General features: G+C 43.4%; 1 protein-coding gene across 1 annotated transcript; it reads right to left on the bottom strand.

Moving 5' to 3' along the window:
- Window positions 1–1,534: 1,534 nt before the first annotated feature.
- On the bottom strand, window positions 1,535–20,179 carry LOC139167081 (disintegrin and metalloproteinase domain-containing protein 9-like). Its single transcript, XM_070751510.1, has 16 exons — window positions 20,153–20,179; window positions 19,394–19,470; window positions 17,221–17,419; window positions 15,587–15,652; window positions 14,871–14,942; window positions 13,410–13,582; window positions 9,907–10,075; window positions 8,176–8,241; window positions 6,329–6,397; window positions 5,804–5,893; window positions 4,401–4,593; window positions 3,612–3,717; window positions 3,002–3,185; window positions 2,374–2,451; window positions 1,883–1,994; window positions 1,535–1,542 (listed from the first exon to the last, which is right to left on the bottom strand). Exons 1-16 carry the CDS (start codon window positions 20,177–20,179, stop codon window positions 1,535–1,537), a joined length of 1,689 nt encoding a protein of 562 aa, XP_070607611.1.
- Window positions 20,180–24,017: the final 3,838 nt, after the last annotated feature.

Below are 24,017 nucleotides of genomic sequence, written 5' to 3'. Positions count from 1 at the left end.
ACCTCGACTGACTCGTTGTCAGTCGACTCTGTTTTACAATTGGAGTCGAGGTCGGCCCGGATCTGAGCGACTTTATCAGCGAAAAACTTGTTAAAATCCTCGGCACTACTCTGCAAGGGCTCCCCAACTCCCCCCTGGTTGAGAAGGGAGCGGGTCACCCTAAACAGAGCGGCCGGGCGGGATTCCGCTGATGCAATCAAGGCGGCATGGTACGCGCATCTTGCCGCCTTGAGCGCCACTTTGTAAGTCTTAATAAAAGCTCTTACAAGTGTTCGATCGGATTCAGACCTACTCTTCCTCCATCGTGACCGGAAACTGATCAGCAACCAATGCAGACTGCAGAGTGTTGGTGTAACATGGGCATATTTGGGAAAGCCCATGACTGCTCTCGCAGCTGCCTTCTGCACGATCTGAAGTTTCCGAACACTTGATATTTGCTAAAGTAAATACTATTTCATATGCTTTAGTGTATCTGGTTTGTATGACTGAACCATTACTCATGACTACCTGCTGGATATCTGCTAGAATTTCATCTTTTCCTTTGCACATGTGCATCCTTGATAACTCAGGGGTCACTCTGCCTACTCACAAGGAGATTAGCCGGAGTGTGGAAGTGTCTACAGGCTGAATCTAGGCTAACACGTGAGAGGAGTGTGTGTGTGTGTATTCTTGTGAACACGCAATGCCACTGAGAGATCTAAATTTAACTAACTGGATTGTGCTTTCTTTCTTTCTTTCTTTCTTTCTTTCTTTCTTTCTTTCTTTCTTTCTTTCTTTCTTTCTTTCTTTCTTTCTTTCTTTCTTTCTTTCTACATGTTAGCAATAGCACTTTTTAACAGAGTTAGGCTATTGCCCCCACAATCCGGGTCCTTATTTTACCCACCTCGGAAGGATGGGAGGCTGAGTCAACCTTGAGCCGGTGATGAGATTTGAACCGCTGACCTGCAGATCTACAGCCAGCTTCAGTGGCCTGCAGTACAACACTCTACCTGCTGCGCCACCCTGGCTTTGGAGACCTTCCCCTTTGATATGTGGATTAGATCTGCATCAGAACTTCAGAAGTTGTGGGGGCTTCATCCCTGGAGGCTTTGAAAAAGAGGCTGCCCTGCCATTGGTCCAGAAATGGTATAGAGTCTCCTGCTTCGGCGGGGTGGGGGTTGAGGGGGGGGGGGGTTGGACTAGATCAGGGGTAGGTAAAGTTGGCTCTTCTATGACGTGTGGACTTCAACTCCCAGAATTCCTGAGCTAGCATGATTGGCTCAGGAATTCTGGGAGTTGAAGTCCACAAGTCATAGAAGAGCCAACTTTGCCTATCGCTGGACTAGATGACCCACAAGGACCCCTTCCAAACTTATTAATCTGTCTGTTTAAACTTATTTGGAGATTTGAGGAAGTTTCGACTTAAAGATTTCCCCATTAAGCTTGATTATCAATTATCTAGTGGGGACGGGGATTCTCATGATGGGTTCTGTTCATGTTTTAAGAGTAGATGAAAACAATATGACGAATAAAATATATTTTGATATAAAATGCCTCACACACCTTAGGCATAAAAGCCAACTGGGTGATTTTGAGCCAATCACCAGGAGACACTGAGTTCTAGTCACTCCTTAGTCATGAAAGCCAATTGGATGACTCTGGACCAATCACCAGGAGATGGTGAATTCTAGCCCCACTTTAGGCATGAACTGGACGACTCTGGACCAATCACCAGGAGGCAGTGAGTTCTAATCCAGCCTTAGGCATGAAAGCCAATTGGATGACTCTGGACCAATCACCAGGAGATGGGGAGTTCTAGTCCCGCCTTAGCCAGAAAACCCAACTGATCTGAATGGGATGGGGGACAAAGTAGGAGGAAGAGAGGGGAAGGAAGGCTGCTTACACTGATAGGGCGGAGGGGGCCCACTGTCGATGCTCCCCCCAAATCCTGGATTGATGCATAAGGGAGGGGCCCATCCATAAGAGCAATGGCAGTTCCGGTTGCTGTTGCAGACCTAAAAAAACGGAAGAAGGAGATGGCCATCTATTCCCTTCTAATTCTAATTCCCTTCTAATTCTCTTCTAGTTCTAGTTCTAGTTCTGTTCTGTTCTGTTCTATTCTATTCCATTTCTCTTCTCTTCCATTCTTTATCTTTTGTTAAAAATCTCCAGTGAGGGAAAACCCACAACTCACAACTCAAAACCCACAACTCACAACCCCATCGCCTCTGCAGCCACCACTACCGCTAACCCGGAGCCAGGAAGTGGTGAATTCTCCCATGGTCAACCATGAGAATTGCTTTGGTCTGCACTGTTGTGGCTGCCATCTTGACAGTTTTTGGGGTGGGGCGGGACAGCTTGGGTGATGGATGATACCCCCAGTTGGTTACTTACTCCTCGGTGTCTACACATGGAGGGTTCGCAGTCGAAATCCAGCACAGCCACATCCACGCACGATCTATTTAAGCACATCTAGAAAAGACGGAGAGAGACAACTTGGCAACAAAAGTCCGAATTCTTAACAATTTGCCAAACGTTCATTTCTGGTTTGGCAGATCCCCCCAAAGCCTTTGGGGACCGCTTCTGTGGGGGAGAATTTTTTCTCTGGAACAACCAGACAGGGCGTGGTTTTGTGTGCCACCTGCATGATGGGGGCTTCGCTTGCTTGCGTGCAAAGAACTCTTGAAACTTGGAGCTGACCGGGAACGTGGTGGGGGTGTCAAAGTTTGTGCCAGCGTGGCAAGTCCTCCTTCCGCTTCCACCAAGGTGTGTGGGCTCAGGATGACCTTGAACCCCTCGAAAGAATGCTTTGTGGCTGCATCTGCTCCCTCCTGAAAATCCCCCCTCCCAAGTTCCCATCAACATCAGGCCTTCTACAGATAGTGTGGCAAGATGTTGATTTCTCACCAACTTCTGCACCAGCTTGACAGGCGGCCTCCCCTCAGGAAAAAAAGGGGGGGGAGAGAGAGAGATCACAAGAAATTTATCACCAACTTTGGCACCGGCTTGACAGGGGTCTTACCTTGTTGGGGCCACACGTGGTTCCATCTCGCACGGCCCCGAGATCATAGACGTCCTCTCCCAGGTCAAATTCGGTCCCCCAACACATGGTGCCCCCCACGGGAGTCTGGAGAACCTCTTGTCCGGTTGCAAGACTCGAGATTTTCCCCACGTTAACACACTGAACTCTCCCACACAGGACGTCCCTAGTCGTAGAGCGAGACACAAGAAGAAGAACCGAATACCGTGTAAGGGGCTGCTGTCATTTCACATTTTTCTCTACGGGTGGTGTTACATTCTAGCACCAAGCCACTGAGGGTGTGACCCATCACCCAGCACACGGTACTATTTGTGAGTGACTCTTCTCCTAGCCAACCATTCAAGCCGCTTAGATGCCCTTCGCACCCTAGCATCCAGAAGAGGCTCCTCCTCTTCCCCTGAGTCACTTAAGACAGGAAGTGCTTCCAAGTGCCCAGATTTTGGCCATGCTACAACAGTCATTAAGTGGGAACGATGGTCATCAGACATTTTTTTCAGCGCCTTTGTCACTTTGAACGGTCACTAAACAGAACAGTTGTAAGTCAAGGACTAACTGTCTGCCTCTCTCTCTTACTTACTGAGAGCCCACTTACTTCTCCAGACACTTCCGAAAAACCGAGCCATCCTTGCCGCAGTTGCCAAAGCGGTCTCCTCGCGTGTTCATCTCCTTGAAGCAGCTCACGGGGGCTTCTCGGGCATCTGGAAGCGGAAGCAGGAGCTTAAGGGAAGCATGGATGATGTTCCCTAGTTGGGTTGTGAAACGTCTCCAGGAAAACAACCAAGCTTTCTTTCCTTCCTTCCTTCCTTCCCATCCTTCCTTCCATCCTTCCTTCCTCCTTTTCTCCTTCCTTCATTCCTTCCTTTCTCCTTCCTTCCTTCCTTTCTCCTTCCTTCCTTCCTTCCTCCTTTTCTCCTTCCTTCCTTTCTCCTTCCTTCCTTTCCATCCTTCCTTCCTCCTTTTCTCCTTCCTTCCTTCCTTCCTTCCTTTCCATCCTTCCTTCCTCCTTTTCTCTTTCCTTCCTTTCTTCTTCTTCCTCTTCCTTCTGCACCTCCACCTTCTCTCCATAAACCCCTACCCCTTCAGCATTGATAATGTTCCATAGTTGGATCATGATACATCAGCCAGAAAACAACCAAGTACCAAGAACCTCACATCCTCCTCCTCCTCTTCCTCCCCCTTCTCTTCCTCCTCCTCCTCTCCATTAACCCCCATCCCTTCAGCATTGATGATGTTCCCTAGTTGGGTCACAAAACGTCTGCCGGAAACCCCAAAAACCCAGAGAGCTGACCCCCTGAGCCACAGAGATTCTCTCCTCTAGGGAGTCTAACCCTCCGGCCTCCAGGGTCCACCTGCCCAGAGCCCCAGGACAGTTTGGCCTCACCCGTCCCGAAAATAGCCCTGCAATGGGCGTGGAGATCCAGGCAAGATCCCAGGAAACAATGGTTGCCACGGCTGCAGGGGCTCCCGTCTTGCTTGTAGACGTCCGTCGGACAGTTGTAGGAGGTCCCGTTGCAGAATTCCGGCAGGTCACACTCCGAAGTGGCTTCTCTACACACAGTTCCTGGTTCGGAAAACTGGCGGAGGGAAGAATTCAATGACTCAGTGAAGGGCTGCAGGGTTTTTTTTACTACCGCGTTGTGGGCATGGCTTGTTTGGTGGGCGTGGCTTGCCGACCATGTGATCAGGTGGAAGTGGTTTGACGATCATGTAACCGAGGGTGGCTTAAAGGTCACGTGACTGGAAAGAGCCGGGGTGGCGCAGCAGGTAGAGTGCTGTACTGCAGGCCACTGAAGCTGACTGTAGATCTGTAGGTCAGCGGTTCAAATCTCACCACCGGCTCCAGGTTGACTCAGCCTTCCATCCTTCCCAGGTGGGTAAAATGAGGACCTGGATTGTGGGGGCAAGAGGCTGGCTCTGTTTAAAAAAGTGCTATTGCTAACATGTTGTAGGCCTCCCTGAGTCTAAGGAGAAGGGCAGCATAAAAAAATTGAATGAATGAATGAATGAATTAATTAATTAATTAAAAAAAATAAAGAAGGGAAGGAAGGAGAGAAAGAGAAAGAGAAAAAGAAAAAGAGAAAGGAAGAAGGAAAGAAGGGGGAAAAGAGGAAGGAAAGAGAGAAAGAAAGGAACAAATCGAATAAATAAAATAAAATAAAATAAAAATAAATAAAAATAAATAAAGGTAGCCAACTTGACATCACTCACGTCAAGAGTTAGGTTTAGGGTGCCTGGCCTCTCCTCGCCTCAAAGAGATACAATTTCCCCATCTATTTACTATTGCTGAACATCCAAAATATACTCTTTAATTCTATGTATATATGCCACATGTCTACATACATATTACACACAGGCACGCAAAAATATACCTTATCTAATATATAAAGTGTATGTACACACACATGCATGCACAGCTCTTCTAAAATTATACACATTCAACCTCATGGAATCCAGGAAGTGATCACCTTGGCATCCTTAGCAACCTGCCGGTGACGTCAAAGCTCCCCCCCCCCCCCGGAATCTCTTCATGGGAGGGATTCTCCGTTCGGGTTCGAGTTTGGGTTTGGTTTGAGTTTGGCCGAATTTTGCGTAAAGTTCATCCGAAATTGCCGAACTCGAACACCATTGGGTTCGCCCATCACTAGCGGTGGGTAAAGTCGGCTGCGTTGGTCAGTGTCCGGCCTGGCTTTTTCCCAGAGGCCCTTGGCCCAAGCGTGCCGTCCCTGCCTCACCTGGACCAGCCTCTGTAATTTTCCCGCCTCCCCTCGGCCGCTCGGCTCTTACCCGGCACTTCGTGCAGCAGAGCCCGTAAAGGCAGTCGATGTCCTTTTTGAACTGGCAGTCCTTCCGACAACACTCGTTCTTCCGACACTCCTGCCGCAAAAGAGGGAGAGACGCCTCGTTCACCCCCATCCGTCCCCGAGGCCCAGTAGCGGGTTACTACCGGTACGGATCCAGCCACCACACCGGTAGCGAAAATTGAGCTGCGTGCACAGCTATGCGTCCCGCGCATGCCTGCATGTGCTTCCGAGCCAAATCTTGGAGGGGACACGGGCGTGTTTGAGATTTCGGGGATTTTTTACTTCTTGGCATGTGCGGAAGCAAAAAAAATATAGCTGAAAACTCTCATGCACACCTGTCCCCTGCGCATGCACAGAAGCAAAACCTCACTCGGACGCGCCCGTGTAAATGTCGGGGACATGAAGCTGCGCCGGTAGCAGCAGGAGTGACAGCCCCCGGCTGCCGGCGCCACCCCAAAAATCCCACCCGCCTCGCCCACCTCCGAGTTCGAAGGAATCCAAAGCTTACAGCAGGCCCTTTGAATCTGGGGTATCTCTCATTCATGAGGACGATTTTGATGGCCGAGGTGCCCTCTTCCTGTGAAAAGAGAGAAAGGAAGAAAGTTTCGTGTTTCTTAAATCTCCCTGCCACGGAGATACGGCAGGCAGTCCTTGACTTACGACCACAAGGGAGTCCCACACTTCTGCGGCTAAGCGAGAGATTCGTTAAGGGAGTTGTGCCAGCGGCCGATTAGGTCCCACAGAGTTGGCCTTCTCTGGGTCCTGTCGACTAAACAATGCCGGTTGGTGGGGCCCAGGGGAAGAGCCTTCTCTGTGGCGGCCCCGGCCCTCTGGAATCAACTCCCTCCAGAGATTCGAATAGCCCCCTCCTTCCTCGCCTTCCATAAAATGCTGAAGACTCACCTCTGTCGCTAGGCGTGGGGATAATCATCCCCCCCTTGTTATGTTTTCAACCTCTACAACCTTGGCAACTTGAAGATATCTGGACTTCAATTCCCAGAATTCCCCAGCCAGCATTCTGGGAGAATTCCCCAGCCAGGGAGTTCTGGGAGTTGAAGTCCAAATATCTTCAAGTTGCCAAGGTTTGGAAACACTGCTCTACTGTATGATGGATTGGGTTGAATGCGTATGATTGTGTAGTTGGGGTTTTTATTATAATATTGGCTACGCTATAAATGTTTTTTATTGGTTTTAATTTTTATCATTGGATTTGTAATGCATTGTATTATTGTCATATTTATTTATTTATTCATTCATTCATTCATTCATTTATTTATTTGATTCGTATGCTGCCCCTCTCCGTGGACTTGGGGTGGCTAACAACAGTGATAAAAAACAGCATGTAACAATCCAATACTTAAACAACTAAAACCCCTTATTATAAAACCAAACATACATACAAACATACCATGCATAAATTGTAGAAGCCTAGGAGGAAGGAATACCTCAGTTCCTCCATGCCTGACGGCAGAGGTGGGTTTTAAGGGGTTTACAAAAGGTAAGGAGGGTGGGGGGCTGGGGGCTATTCTAATCTCTGGGGGGAGTTGGTTCCAGAGGGCCGGGGCCACCACAGAGAAGGCTCTTCCCCTGGGTCCCGCCAAACGACATTGTTTAGTTGACGGGACTCGGAGAAGGTCCACTATGTGGGACCTAACTGGTCGCTGGGATTCGTGCGGCAGAAGGCGGTCCCGGAGATAATCTGGTACGGTGCCATGAAGGGCTGTTGTGCCATGGTGCCATGTTGTGAGCAGCCCAGAGGTCTTTGGAGAGGGGCGGCATACAAATCTAATTAATAATAATAATAATAATAATAATAATAATAATAATAATAATAATAATTCCCCACTGATTTTGCTTGCCATAAAGTCAGTGGCCACGGGTCTTAATTTTGATCATGGGGACTTTTTGGGAAAAAACAAGGCAACACCTTTTGCATCAAAAAAACAAACATATTTTCACAATATTGAGGGACGAAGGACTTACGGTTATAGTTTTAGGCTGCAGGTGATTAGGAAATGAAAAACGATCATGGAATTTTTGCATCCACTGTTTAGAGAAGAAAGAGAGAATTATAAAGACTTTGATGAATAGTTTTTTATTATTATATGAACCACATCATCATCATCTCTCTCTCCCTCTCTCTCATACACACACTATATATATTGGATACCAAGCAACCTGAAAACTTTACAATATTAGTAAGACTTTTCATAAAAGAGCATTAGCATTTTCCACAATTGCACCCCGAGAATTATTTTTAAAGTTAAGTTTGTTATTGCAAGTAGTTGATTTGTCAAACACAATAGATATCGTCCAGCTCTTCCTATCTCATCCAGTTTTATTTCATCCACTTACATGGAGTTGCTTCTGTTTTCCTCCTTGTTTCAAGAAGATGCTTTGGATCCAGGTGCCTTCAATGTCCTAAGAAAGGAAGAGAAAGTAACTGTCCCCTGGGGATTGGCCCGTTGGTGTTCATATGACCTTGGAATCCTCATATCCAATGACCTAAGTGCCAAAGCCCACTGCAACAACATTGCCAAGAAGGCTTCAAGAGTTGTTCACCTAATTCCACATAATCTCACACTACTAACCAAAGCATACAAAACTTTCGCCAGATGAATCCTTGAATACAGCTCATCTGTCTGGAACCCCCACCGCATTTCGGACAAAAACACTCTAGAAAATGTCCAGAGATACTTTCCGAGAAGAGCCCTCCACTCCTCCACTCACAACAGAATCCCCTACGCAACTAGACTCACAATCCTAGGCTTAGAAAGCTTACAACTATGTTGCCTTAAACATGACCTAATCACAGCTTGTAAAATCATCTGCCACAACATCCTTCCTGTCAACTTCAACCACAACAATACACAAGCACACAACAGATACAAACTCAAATTAAACAGCCCCAAACATGACTGTAGACAATACGAATTCAGCAGTTGAGTAGTTCCAGGCATTAACTACTCAACTGCTGAATTCGTATTGTCTACAGTCATGTTTGGGGCTGTTTAATTTGAGTTTGTATCTGTTGTGTGCTTGTGTATTGTTGTGGTTGAAGTTGATTCTGTATTTTCGTCACCAAAACCCTCAAAACTTTCCCCCTAGACTGTCCACTGTTGACCTCACCCGATTCCTAAGAGGTCAATAAGCGCACCAGTGTGCCTACTATGCCCTGTCCTAATCTTTCCCTCTTACTAGTATCTCATGTATATAAACAGTGTTTATATATGTATACTATCAATATGTACTTGACTAGAGAGAGAGAGAGAGAGAGAGAGAGAGAGAGAGAGAGAGAGAGGGATGGATGGGTGGGTAGTGGGATGGGGGTGGGTGGGTGGATAGGTAGGTAGGGAGTTATGTAGATAAGTAGATAGGTAGATAAATAGATAGAAAAATAAAGTAAAGTAAAGTAAAGTAAAATAAAATAAAATAAAATAAATATAATATAATGAAATAAATAAAATAGAGTAAAATAGAGTAAAATAGAGTAAAATAGAGTAAAATAGAGTAAAATAGAGTAAAATAGAGTAAAATAAAATAAAATAAAATAAAATGAATAAAATGAATAAAATAAATAAAATGAATAAAATGAATAAAATGAATAAAATGAATAAAATGAATAAAATGAATAAAATGAATAAAATGAATAAAATGAATAAAATGAATGAAATGAATGAAATGAATAAAATGAATAAAATGAATAAAATGAATAAAATGAATAAAATGAATAAAATAAATAAAATAAATAAAATAAAAATAAAATAAATAAAATAAATAAAACACAAAATAAAATAATAAAATAAAATTTTAAAAAAGTAAAGTAAAATAAAATAAAATAAATAATAAAATAAAAATAAAAATAAAATAAAATAAAATAAATAAATTCAGTCTATACATTTAATAAATAAATCATGCCGTGTAACGCAGGCTGGGATACGGTTGGCTGCTAGCAGGAAATGTCCAATTCAAAATCGGTGGTATAAAGTTAACCTTGTTTCCGTACGTGTGCCATCTGGACAGCCTTCTGCCTGATTTGGGGGTCGAAACCACCCGTGTGGCCAGGTGTCTCACTTGAGGTCTCACCTCTTCCACCCCGCAGTCGCACTCTTCATCCTCGTCGTCGATGACGCCATTCCCACAGGCCTGAATGCGGAAGATCTGGGCAGGTTTGTCAAGCAAGCAGGTTTTTCTGGGTTTCTGGATCAGCTTCAAATACTCCAGGGCGCTGCAGTTACTCAGTCTTGAACAGTTCCTGCACGACAGTAAACGAATATCCTGCAATCTGTCAGTATGTGTTGTGGTCACTTGTACCTTGTCTTCTATCCTATCCAGTGGAGGGTTGTAAATAGTTTTGCTACCAGTTTGTGTGTGCTTGTGTGCAGGCACGATGCTTCTGCGCATGCCCAGAAGCGTCCCAGGTGGGTGGGCGGAACCCCCTACCACCAACGCTATCGGCTTTAAGAACTGGTCCAGACTGGGAGCAACCGATCACCAATCTTATCCTATCCTATCCTATCCTATTTTCTGTTCTATTATTCTATTTTCTATTATTTTCTGTTTTCTGTTCTATTCCATTCCATTCCATTCCATTCTATTCTACATTCTATTCCTCTTCTCTTATTTATTTATTCTATTCTGTTCTTCTCTTCTACTCTGTTCTATTCTTTCCTTCTCTTTTCTTCTCTCCCCTCATCTCCTCTCCCTTCTATTCTATTCTATTCTATTCCATTCCATTCCATTCCATTCCATTATAGACTATCCCATCCCATCCCATCTCATCCCAAATTCCAAATTCCCTTTTAGATAGCATGTAACAAATATACAGGTATTTAATAGATAACAGAACAGTTAATAGAATAACAGAGTTGGAAGGGACCTTGTAGGTCATCCAGTCTAACCCCCCCAGGCCAAAGCAGAAGACCCTGCTTGAATAATGAATCATGAATCATGATAAGAAAAACAACAACAAATAACAAACAACAATTCATTTAGAGATATGGGAAGCTTATTATTAATATTAATAATATTATTATTAATGTATCACACATATTATTGAATATATCTGCAGTCAATATTTATGATACAATAATAATAGTAATGGTAATAGTAATAATAGTAATAGTATTAATAACAATAAATTATTATTTCTGATATTTGTGATACATTTTGAAATGCTCAGTTGACTGAGTTTCATGTTTAATGAATAAAAGAGATGATGATAATAATAATAATAATAATAATAATAATAATAATAATAATAATAATGCAGCTTCCCATGTCTCTAAACGAATGGTCATAAAATGAGAATTGCCTGTTTCATTTTATTCCATTCCGTTTCAACGTATGCCGATTCGTGTGCACTCAAAATGCCAATAAAGGTTATTGTTCTAAGTTCTGTAGATGGTGACCGGTTCCTCTGCTAGCAGAAGCAGGACCTGATCCTTAAAACCGGTTTGGGGAGGGGTGGGGAAGTGCCTGGGCCAGAATTAAGGGAGAGCCCATCCCACCCCAAAGAGGCCCAAGAAAGAAAGCTGGAAAACTGAGAAGGGTCAACGTACGCCGGGCCTGAGGTCAGCATCAGGCAGCTGCCAAACACCGTGCAGTTGCAGTCACATTTTCTGGCTAAATTCACGTGGGCATCATCGTGGGTGAATCCCAGGGAATGACCCAGCTGGTGGGCGATGGTTTTGGCATCAATTCGAGGATTTTTACGCATCTGGATGCCATGAGACAAGAGGACGGAAGGTGAACACATTGGTAAATGCAGGTAGTCCTCAACTTCTGACCACAATTGACACCCGAAAATTCCTGTTGCTCAGTGAGACAATTGGGAAGTAAGTTTTGCTCCATTTCACTTTCTTTGCTTTCCACATTTCTTTGGAAATAATAATAATAAGGTCAAAAATAGGAAGCTTCTCAAGGTGAAGCAAACTAAGGACCAGTACAGAAAAAAATGTAACTCAATGTGGTATGGACAGTGGGCGGAACAAAGCATTGCATGGCCAGTTCTTGGAGAAGATTGAAGGCAAAGTGGATAAAGAAAAGACCTGGTCATAGCTTGCAAGCGGAAGACTCAAAAAGGAGACAGAAGGACTGATACTGGCGGCACAAGAACAGGCCATTAGAACAAATGCTGTCAAAGCCAGAATTGAAAAATCAACAGACGATCCAAAGTGCAGACTCTGTAAAGAAACAGATGAAACAATCAATCACATACTCAGCTGCTGCAAAAAGATCGCACAGACTGACTACAAGCATAGACATGATGCTGTGGCACAGATGATCCACTGGAACTTGTGCTGGAACTACCATTTACCAGGAGCAAAGAACTGGTGGGATCGAAAAAGTGGTTGAAAATGAGCAAGCAAAACTACTGTGGGACTTCAGACTGACCGAATTCTGAAGCATAACACACCAGACATTGTGATTGTGGAGAAAAAGAAAGTATGGATCATCGACATCGCAATCCCAGGAGGCAGCAGAATTGAGGAGAAGCAGCTAGAGAAATTAGTGAAATACGAAGATCTAAAAATCGATCTGCAACGACTCTGGCATAAGCCCGTGAAAGTGGTCCCAGTGGTCCTTGGCACGCTGGGTGCAGGGCCAAAAGATCTCAGCGGACATTTGAAAACCATCGGAGTTGACAAAATCTCCACCTGTCAATTGCAAAAGGCCGCTTTACTGGGATCGGCAAACATAATTCGCCGCTACATCATGCAGTCCTAGGTGCTTGGGAAGCACCTGACTGGTGATGAAATACGAAATCCAGCATAGTGATCTTGTTTGCTGTGTTGTACTGACATAATAATAATAATAATAATAATAATAATAATAATAATAATAATAATAATAATAATAATAATATTCCAGGTAGGAACCCAATACTGGACCTGCATTCATTTGAATTGCTGTGGCACCCACGTTAAGGGTAACCAGTACGGTCAACCCCAAGGTGCGAAAGGTATCGGACACGGAGATTCCCCCTACCTTGTTGATGCTCACGGAGACATGAGACGGGTGACAAAGTCGTTCTCCCCACGAAAGTCCAGGAAGGGCCCTTGTTGCCCTAAAACATCACAGAAAGGAGGATATTATTATTATTATTATTATTATTATTATTATTATTATTATTATTATAACATAGAAGACTGATGGCAGAAAAAGACCTCTTGGTCCATCTAGTCTGCCCTTAAAGTATTTTATCTTATGATGGATCTATGTTTATCCCAGGCATGTTTACATTCAGTCACTGTGGATTTACCACAGTCTGCTGGAAGTTTGTTATTATTTCTTTTTATTATTATTATTATTATTATTATTATTATTATTATTATTATTATTATAGAGGTGGGATAGGGGATTGGAGGCAAAAACATGAAGAACGGTCCTAGGAATCAGGCATGGCTAGAAACATAGAAACATAGAAGTCTGACGGCAGAAAAAGACCTCCTGGTCCATCTAGTCTGCCCTTATACTATTTCCTGTGTTTTATCTCAGGATGTGTTTGTCCCAGGAATGTTTCAATTTTATATATTTTACTTTACGTTGTCATTTTCCCCAAAGGGAAAGGGAAGGGAGATGCTTACATCATTAAACCTGCGTGGTCAAAATGCTCGCGATGCCGAAGATTGTACCGGACGTACTTATAAAAAGCATTCAAGTTCATAGACTGGCGGTGAGGATGGAGGGTCACGTAGTCTTTGTCCGTCCAGATCTCCAGGCCCACCAGGTAAACGTGGAGGCCGAGCGGGAGGAAGATCTGAGGGCGGGAAAAAAAGAAAATGCTTTAGAAATCCTCAGTGAGGAATGTTGCAACCAGGTTGGCTCATCACAAGTTGCAAAAAAAGATGCTGAGACTTTGTGTGTGTGTGTGTGTGTGAAAGTGCAAAGAAGAGCAACCAAGAGGATGATAGGACCTGAGACTAAAGCAAAGGAAAAAGTGTTGCTGGAATTCGTTATGGCCAGTTTAGAGAAAACAAGGACTAGGGGAGACACGATAGTGGTCTTTCAATATTTGAGGGGCTGAAACAAAGAGGAGAGGGTCAACTTATTCTCCAAACCACAAGAAAGCAGCAGAAGAAGCAACGGATGGAAATTAATCAAGGAGAGAAGCAACCTGGAATAGAATAGAATAGAATATAGAATGGAATAGAATGGAATAGAATATGGAATAGAATAAAATTTAGAATATAATAGAATAGACTTTAGAATAGAATAGAATATAGAATAGAATAAAATAGAATGGAATGGAATAGGGTTTAGAATAAAATATAGAATAGAATAGAGAATAGAACAGAGTTTAGAATAGACTAGAATAGAATATTTAGAATAGAACAGAATAGAATATAGAATAGAATCTAATTTAGAATAGAATATAGAATAGAATACAAGAATATAGAATAGAATACAAGAATTTAGAATAGAATGGAATAGAATAGAATAGAATATAGAATAGAATACAATAGAATAGAGTTTAGAATAGAATAGAATTTAGAATAGAATAGATCTTAGAATAGAATAGAATAGGACAGAAAATATGGAATGGACCGTGTGACTAACTTAACCACTACAATGTTTCACTTAACCATTGTGGCAAAGAAGGTCAGAAAGTGATGCAAAATACACTCAACAAATGTTTCACTCAGCAACCGACTCAGATTTATGACGGTCGCTGTGACCCAAGGTTACATGATCCCCTTTTGCGACCTCCTGTCAAGCACCATCCAGAGGGAAGCCAGGGTCACTTAACGACCAGGCTGACCACCTTAACACCTGCATGATTCATTTACCAACTGTGGCAAGGAAAGTCCTAAAACAGGGCAAAGCGAACGGCTGTCTCAGTTAGCAACAGAGTTCTCGGGCTCAGTTGGGGGTCGTACCTCGAGGACTGGCCATACCGATAGCGATAGGCAGGTTTGGGGGCCATCCCGAAACACCTGTAGCATCCCTTTAAACACCATCAGCATTGACAAATCCCCCATGGGTCAATTGCCAAAGGGGAAGCGAGCTGTGGCTTTGATTTTAAAGAGAGGGAAGCAACTACTCACTGTGGAAACGCCGAGCATCATGCGAAACACTACTGACACCACAGCGGCTTCGTTGCCACCGTAGAGGCGAAACTAGGAAGAGCAAGAAGGAAAAGAACAACCAGCTTAAGACAAGACGGTTACACGTCGCATTCATAAGACCCTAAGAAGAGCTCTGCTGAATCGGTCCAAAGCCCCTCGAGTCCAGCATTCTGTGTCCCACAGTGGCCCCCCAATTGTCCATGGGGATCTTGAGCAGAAAGAGAAGGCAAGACCCTCCCTTTCCCTGGACCCCCAACAAATGGGACCCAAGGGAACCCTGCCTGCCTCAACCAACATAGAGGCAGCACTTGGACATCTGTTTCAATAAGGGAGAGAAGGAAGGAAGGAAGGAAGGAAGGAAGGAAGGAAGGAAGGAAGGAAGGAAGGAAGGAAGGAAGGAAGGAACATAAGACCCTAAGAAGAGCCCGGCTGAATCAGGCCAAAGCCCATCAAAACCAGCATTCTGTGTCCCACAATGGCCCACCAATTGTCCATGGGGATCTTGAGCAGAAAGAGAAGGCAAGACCCTCCCTTTCCCTTGACCCCCAACAAATGGGACCCGAGGGAACCCTGCCTTCCTCCACCAACATAGAGGCGTCATATGGACATCCGATTCAATAAGGGAGAGAAGGAAGGAAGGAATGAACGAATCAAGGAAGGAAAAGGAAGCTTCCATGATCAGTGACCAAACTCACCATGCTTTTGTCAACAACGGCATAATATTCCAGGTATCGGTTGCCCATCTGATTCGAGTCACCTTGCTGGAATGAAATGAAACCAATGGAAGTTAAAGATTATACTGGTAACCATCGGGGTGTCCACAGGTAAAACCCGCCTTAAATATGGGACAGGAGCCCAGTGCATAAAGTGTGATCACATGACTGGTGGAGTAGTGGCCATTGGAACTTCATATCTGGATCGTTTGTATCTTTTGGGGGAGGTCGGACGTAACTTTGAATGTCCACTAAGTGACCTGTCATACGTTGGAGACAACTGGCAACTTAGAAGTGCTAAACCTAGAGGAGATGTTTCATCTAGCTCTGGCTAACAGGATATGAATGAATGTTTTGGGTTTTAAAATGTTATTATGTTGTCCGTAAGGAGTTGGGGGGCTTATAAATCAAATTATATTAAATTAAATTAAAACAGTCTATCTATCGCAATCTATCTTTTTATCTATCTATCTATCTATCTATCTATCTATCTATCTATCTATCTATCTATCTACCTACCTACCTACCTACCTACCTACCTATTTCCTTCCTTCCTTCCTTCCTCCTTCCTTCCTTCCTCCTTCCTCCCTCCCTCCCTCCCTCCCTCCTCCTCCTTCCTTCCTTCCTTCCTTCCTTCCTTCCTTCCTTCCTTCCTTACTTACTTACTTACTTACTTACTTACTTACTTATTTGTTTTGTTAAGTATGAATTGGTAGTATAGAAAGATATAACCATTTTTATGTACAGGATACTAGTAAGAGAGAAACATTAGGACAGTGGGTGGAAGGCACTCTGGTGCGCTTATGCACTCCCCTTACTGACCTCTTAGGAATTGGGAGAGGTCAACAGTGGACAGTCTAAGAGTAAAATTTTGGGCCTTTGCTGACGAAACTACAGGTTCAGGTAGTGAGTTCCATGCATCAACTACTCAGTTACTAAAATTGTATTCTCTGCAGTCGGGTTTGGAACAGTTCACTTTAAGTTTGTGTCTATTGTGTGCTCGTGTGTTGTTGTGGTTGAAGCTGAAGTAGGCACAGTTGTGCAGATGCATGGCCCTTACTGTCCTTTTAGGAAACAGGAGAGGTCAACAGTGGATAGTTGAAGGGCAAAGTTTTGGGGGTTTGGTGATGATACTACAGAGCCCGGTAGTGAGTTCCATGCAATAACTACTCGGCGACTCAAGTCATATTTCCTGCAGTCGCGGTTTACTTTAAGTTTGTATCTGTTGTGTGCTATTGTGTTGCTGTGTTTGAAGCTGAAGTAGCCATTGACAGGAAGGACATTGTAGCAGATGATTTTATGGGCTGTGCTTAGGTCGTGTTTAAGGCGACGTAGTTCTAAGCTTTCTATAAACCTAGGATTGTAAGTCTAGTTGCGTAGGGGATTCTGTTGCGAGTGGAGGAGTGAAGGTGCTCACTGGGGAATATTGGGAATTGAAATCCACACCTCTTCACGTTGTCAAACCTAAGAGAAAGTGCAACCCTGCTGTGGCCATTGTTTAAGATGTCCTACCTCGAAGGGGTGTCAGGAGTGATATTCGTAGAGGGGAAAATTTTGCATTCCACTGAACAAGTCTCAGGTTTTCGGGCAGGTGTCTGGCAGAGCTGCCCACTTACCTGTCTGGTGGACCGATCTGGTTTTTCGTCAATCCTCGCCGTTCTCATTTGTCTACCTGGCCTGTCGGCGTCATCTTCGGCGATTCCCGCACAGGGTTCTTGTGCCTCCGGATCACTTCGGTAAATCAGGTGTTGAAACGTGGAGGAATTTTCCACCGGCTGAATTTCATAAGTGAAGGTGTCAAATTGTATATGTCCCCTAAAAGAGTGAGATGGGGAAGAGGAAGATTTGGGGACAATGATTGTCAATCCGCCAACCCAGACTCAGTCGTGGTTGGTTAAACTTGAATAAAATACAGGTAGTATTTTAGAAACATAGAAGTCTGATGGCAGAAAAAGACCTCATGGTCCTTCTAGTCTGCCCTTATACTATTTCCTGTATTTTATCTTAGGATGGATATATGTTTATCCCAGGCATGTTTACATTCAGTTACTGTGGATTTATCTACCACATCTGCTGGAAGTTTGTTCCAAGGATCTACTACTCTTTCAGTAAAATAGTATTTTCTCATGTTGCCTTTGATCTTTCCCCCAACTAACTTCAGATTGTGTCCCCTTGTTCTTGTGTTCACTTTCCTATTAAAAACACTTCCCTCCTGGACCTTATTTAACCCTTTGACATATTTAAATGTTTCGATCAAATATGTTAAAGGGTTAAATGGGTTAAACAGTTCTCGACTTTACAATGGTTCGTTTAGTGAACCGGTCACTAAACGAACGATGTCACTGGAAAAAATGAGACTTATGACCGTTGTAGCACCTCCTATGGTCACGTACTGAAATTCACTTTGAATAGTCACTAAATGAACTGTCATAAGTTGAGGACCACCTGGGCAATTCTTCCCAGCTGCGAAATCAGCCCAAATCTTCAGCAGAGGCTACAATTTGACAAAAAAATTTGGATTAAAAATAATCTTTATTAATTGTATACATTTAACAAAAATTATAAATTATAATTGATAGTAAGCACAAAATAAGAAAAACAGACAATACATGACATAGACATCTATAGTGCATTATAATAAATGTCGTAAGATAAGATTTAACTAGTGTATTTAACTAAATATATAAATATATAATATTTAAATATGTAATATGTTTAATTATACAGTGGTACCTCTACTTATGAACTTAATTCGTTCTGTGACCAGGTTCTTAAGTAGAAAAGTTTGTAAGAAGCAGCATTTTTTCCCATAGGAATCAATGTAAAAGCAAATAAGGCGTGCAATTGGGGAAACCACAGGGAGGGTGGAGGCCCTGCTTCCTCCCAGGAGATTCCTAGAGAGGCCCCATGGAGGCTTCTACCTGTCTTTTCCAGCCCTGTTTCCTCCCAGGAGATTCCTAGAGAGGCCCCATGGAGGCTTCTACATGTCTTTTCCAGCCCTGTTTCCTCCCAGGAGATTCCTAGAGAGGCCCCACGGAGGCTTCTCCCCACCTTTTCCAGCCCTGTTTCGTCCCAGGAGATTCCTAGAGAGGCTCCACAGAGGCTTCTCCCTGCCTTTTCTGGTTACAGTTTTGGAGGCTCGGGTTTGTAAGTGGAAAATGGTTCTTGAGAAGAGGCAAAACAATCTAGAAAAGTTTGTAGTTAGAGGTATTCTTAGGTAGAGATACCACTGTATTGTGGTGAGCTAGCGTCTTAAAGTTGTCTCCTATTTGAAATATTTATAAAGCTTCTGTGATTTATGTCTCTGGTTACATTTAATACAAAGTTGTCAACCGTGTTGTTGACACTTAATAATAGGGACATAATGGCGGGGTTTCTATAATGAATTCACGTAGGTCTTGATTTTCTCTATACTATCGTATTCGACATTTGATCAATATTTTTAACAGGTTTATCGTCGGTCCATGTTTCCCCATTTTCCTGTATGCATTCACATTTTGGTGAATATAGTGACGACGCCTATAAGTGGTGCCTACATTTTGACATCAATGATCCACACTTTTTCCTTTTCCATAATCGTGAGGTCCGGTGTATTGTTTTCCAAAACCTGATCAGTTTGAATTCAAAAGTCCCAAAGTATTTTGGCATGCTTGTTTTCAACTACCTTTCTCAGGTTTATGATCCCACTAGTTCTTTACCACTAGTAGGTGATAGTTGTGGCACAGGTTCCAATGGAGTATCTGGGCCACATAGTTCTGACATCATCATCATCATCATTATTATTATTACCAAAGTCCGTTGCAAGTAGAGAGGACGACCTGAGAATTTGGGATTCCCTCCACGTAGCCATTGTAATAGCAACTGTTCTGTAAACAGAGAGGGTGGGAAGTGGAGAAACAAACATCACATTTTCAGAATAAATTCAGATGGTTTAAAGAATTGGCTAGAGTCAGCCTCACACCACAAAGGGATATATGCCTATCGAAAATATAATAATGAAGGAAATTATTGATTGTGCTGAATTAAACATAGAAACCTAGAAGATTGACGGCAGAAAAAGACCTCCTGGTCCATCTAGTTTTGCCCTTATAATATTTCCTGTATTTTATTTTAAGATGGATATATGTTTATCCCAGGCATGTTTAAACTTACTGTGGATTGACCAACCACGTCTGCTGGACGTTTGTTCCAAGCATCTACTACTCTTTCAGTCAAATAATATTTTCTCATGATGCTTCTGATCTTTCCCCCAACTAACTTCAGATTGTGTCCCCTTGTTCTTCTGTTCACTTTCCTGTTAAAAACACTTCCCCCCTGAACCTTATTGAACCCTTTAACATATTTAAATGTTTTGATCATGTCCCCCCTTTTTCTTCTGTCCTCCAGACTATACAGATTGAGTTCATGAAGTCTTTCCTGATACGTTTTATGCTTAAGACCTTCCACCATTCTTGTAGCCCGTCTTTGGACCCGTTCAGTTTGATCCATCTCTTTTTGTAGGTGAGGTCTACAGAACTGGACACAGTCTTCTTCCAAATGGGGTCTCACCAGCGCTCTATACAGCGGGATCACCATCTCCCTCTTCCTGCTTGTTATACCTCTAGCTATGCAGCCAAGTAGAATCTTGCTTTCCTACCGCCTGACAAAACGACAATGGGATTAAACCAAAGGGAATAAAATTCACCTGGACATATGGATGTTCTGCAACCAGCTCTCCCTTCACATTGTATGTATAAATCGGCATGTTTTCCCCGGCAAAGATTCTGAAAATGTTAAAAAACAAAAAAAGGAATTGAGCAGGGATGGGCCCCATTATATGCACCATATTCAGCGGTGGGCTACGAGCTGGAATGCTAAATTGCACTCGCCGGTGCGGCTCGTAAGTTCTTGCGGGGTCAGTGCAGGTCTGCTGCTGCACCTGTGGAGGCAGCGAAATCGCACATGGAGCTGCAGGTGCGCCCGTCTTTTCAGCATGCGCGGAAGAAAAAAACCCTCCCTGAAACTCGGGCGCACCTACGGCTCCATGCGCAATTTTATTTTATTTGTTTTATTTATTTATCAGATTTGTATGCCGCCCCTCTCCGTAGACCCGGGGCGGCTAACAACAACAACAATACAATGTAAACAAATCTAATATTTAAGTTAATTTAAAAACCCCAATTTAAGAAACCAATCATACATACAGACATACCATGCATAAATTTTATAAGCCTAGGGGGAAGGGAAAGTCTCAATTCCCCCATGCCTGACGACAGAGGTGGGTTTTAAGGAGCTTACGAAAGGCAAGGAGGGTGGGGGCAACTCTGATATCTGGGGGGAGTTGGTTCCAAAGGGTCGGGGCCGTCACAGAGAAGGCTCTTCCCCTGGGTCCCGCCAAACAACATTGTTTAGTCGACGGGACCCGGAGAAGGCCCACTCTGTGGGACCTAACTGGTCACTGGGATTCGTGCGGCAGAAGGCGGTCCCGGAGATATTCTGGCCCGGTGTCATGAAGGGCTTTATAGGTCATAACCAACACTTTGAATTGTGACCGGAAACTGATTGGCAACCAATGCAGACTGCGGAGTGTTGGTGTGACATGGGCATATTTGGGGAAGCCCATGACTGCTCTCGCAGCTGCATTCTGCACGATCTGAAGTTTCCGAACATTTTTCAAAGGTAGCCCCACGTAGAGAGCATTACAGTAGTTGAGCCTCAAGGTGATGAGGGCATGAGTGACTGTGAGCAGTGAGTCCCGATCCAGATAGGGCCGCAACTGGTGCACCAGGCGAACCTGGGCGAATGCCCCCCTCGCCACAGCTGAAAGGTGTTTCTCTAATGTGAGCTGTGGATTGAGGAGGACACCCAAGTTGTGGACCCTCTCTGAGGGGGTTAGTGATTCCCCCCCACAGGGTAATGGACGGACAGATGGAATTGTCCTTCTTGGGAGGCAAAACCCACAGCCACTCCGTCTTACCAGGGTTGAGTTTGAGTCTGTTGACACCCATCCAGACCCCAACAGCCTCCAGGCACCGGCACATCACTTCTACATGTGCAGCAGCAAAATCGTGCTGGCCTTATGAGCCGAGCCGGCGAACGCAATTTAGCGTTCCGGCTCATGGCCCAACGCTGAGCATATTTATATGTCGCCCTTCTCCCAGTCCTCAGAGAGGGGCAGCATATGACTTTCGCGGGTCCAACATTCGTGAAAAGTCTATGCCACGGTTTTTCAAACAAAAATAATTTAAAAAATACTTCACGGGGTTTTTTCTACACCACGGTTTTCCCCGCCCGTGACATCATACATCATCACCAAATTATTGTTAATAAATAATTATGTTAATAAACATCAGGATCATTAAGTATCTTCTCCAATGGTGAGTACCAGTAATAATGGTGAGTAATAATCTAAAGCAGTGTTTCCCAACCTTGGCCACTTGGAGATATTTGGACTTCAACTCCCAGAATTCCCCAGCCAGCAAATGCTGGCTGGGGAATTCTGGGAGTTGAAGTCCAGATATCTTCAAGTGGCCAAGGATGGGAAACACTGATCTAAAGGTTGTTAAAGGAATGGGAAATTGTAATTTAGGGGTTTAAAGTGTTAGGGAAGGTCCTGGGATACTGTTCATAGCCAAACAATAGTATAATTTCTTCTGCATCTCTACTTCATGGAAATTTGACTTTCGTGGGCGGTCTTGGAATGCATCCCCCATGAAAGTCAAGGGAACATTGTAAATAAATAAATTAATAATAAATATTATACATATAGCAAGGCAAGCTAAGGTAGAAAGAATATTGTTTTGGACGAGGAGGAACGATTTTAAAAATAATCCAAAATATCCAAAGAGTAATTGCAGAGGTGCAAAATTCTGTTATAAAATTATTTTAAGTAGCAATTACCAGTTAGAATTTTTTAAAAAAATGACACTGGAAAAATGTTACAGCTATAACCCTAACCAAATCAACAAAAGTTTATAACTACAGTGGTACCTCATCTTACAAACGCCTCGTCATACAAACTTTTCGAGATTCAAACCCGGGGTTTAAGATTTTTTTGCCTCTTCTTACAAACTATTTTCACCTTACAAACCACCGCTGCCGCTGGGATGCCCTGCCTCCGGACTTGCAGTGAGCGTTTTTGCGATGCTGCGGATTCACTGAGGCTCCCCTCCTGGAAACCCCACCTCTGGACTTCCTGTGCCTTCTTAGTGCCCTGTTGCAGGATCCAGCAGGGATTCAGCAGGGGAATCCCAGCAGCGCAAAAACGGGCACTATGCTGGCAACGGAAGTCCAGAGGTGGGGTTTCCCAGCGAGGGGAGCCTCAGTGAAATCGCAGCATCGCAAAAACACAGAAGTCCGGAGGTGGGGTTTCCTATGGAGGGGAGCCTCAGGGGAATCCCAGCAGTGCAAAAACAGGCGCTTCGGCTGGCAAAAGGGGTGAATTTTGGGCTTGCACGCATTAATCGCTTTTCCATTGATTCCTATGGAAAACATTGTTTCATCTTACAAACTTTTCACCTTAAGAACCTCCTCCCGGAACCAATTAAGTTCGTAAGACGAGGTATCACTGTACTCTTAAAAAGGGAATGATACTCTAACGATAAATACGGACTTCACATCGTATGGAAACGATACACCAGCTTATTGCTGGTCTTAGTTCCATCTTTTTTCCAACCTATTTTTTCCTTTCTTTCTCACTTCGTGGTTCTTTTCCCCTTTTTCTTTTTTATTATTTATTTTTCTTCTTTTCCTCCCCTTTTCGCTCTTTTTCTTTCTCTCTCTCTTTAGCTTTTCCTCTTTATTTTCTTCCCCTATGTAAGTATGTACACTATTTTATTATTATTATTATTATTATTATTATTATTATTATTATTATCATCATCATCATTATTTATTAAATTTGTATGCTGCCCCTCTCCGTAGACTCAGGGTGGCTCACAACAATAACACCACAATATACGGTATAACAAATCTAATAATTAAAAGTCACTAAAAACCCCTTATTAAAAGAAAACATACACACAAACATACCATGCATAAACTGTATAAATTTGTACCAATGTTTACATAGCCCTTTTGTTTTCTGTATTCCCCTCCCCCATTTATTTTCAATAAAGATTATATTTTAAAGATTTTTTTTTTTTTTTTAAAGTCCTGGCTGCCTCCACAGATATTTGGGGCTGGAAATTGATTGGTTGCATCGCTTACTGTAAATTGAGGGTGATTGGAATTTTTTGGGGTTTTTGGTTTTAGAGTTGCTTGGTTTAATTTTAAGAGGCTTCAATCTCGGAGGAGACAAACGCAATTAATACTTTACTCCACAAGGCCCATTAAACGAAGCATCTAACTTACTGCTGTTTCAGACGCACAATTCTGTATTGTCCTTCCACTTTAATCATGTAACTCAAATGCACCTGGAAATAGAGGGACAGAA

This window comes from Erythrolamprus reginae, chromosome 4, assembly GCF_031021105.1.
Source record: "Erythrolamprus reginae isolate rEryReg1 chromosome 4, rEryReg1.hap1, whole genome shotgun sequence".
NCBI lineage: Eukaryota > Metazoa > Chordata > Lepidosauria > Squamata > Dipsadidae > Erythrolamprus > Erythrolamprus reginae.
The sequence above is the reverse complement of the archived record's forward strand: the minus strand, read 5'-3'. Positions and strand labels throughout refer to the sequence as shown.

What these genes read in the sequence shown, in the direction of transcription:
- LOC139167081 (XM_070751510.1), bottom strand. Translation starts at nt 20,179, where the DNA reads ATGGTGATCCCGCTGTATAGAGCGCTG. An exon ending in CAGGGCTATTTTCGGGACGG is followed by an intron (nt 3,718 to 4,400) that starts GTGAGGCCAAAC and finishes TTCCGCTTCCAG; the next exon opens with ATGCCCGAGAAGCCCCCGTG. An exon ending in TTTCGGAAGTGTCTGGAGAA is followed by an intron (nt 3,186 to 3,611) that starts GTAAGTGGGCTC and finishes CTCTACGACTAG; the next exon opens with GGACGTCCTGTGTGGGAGAG.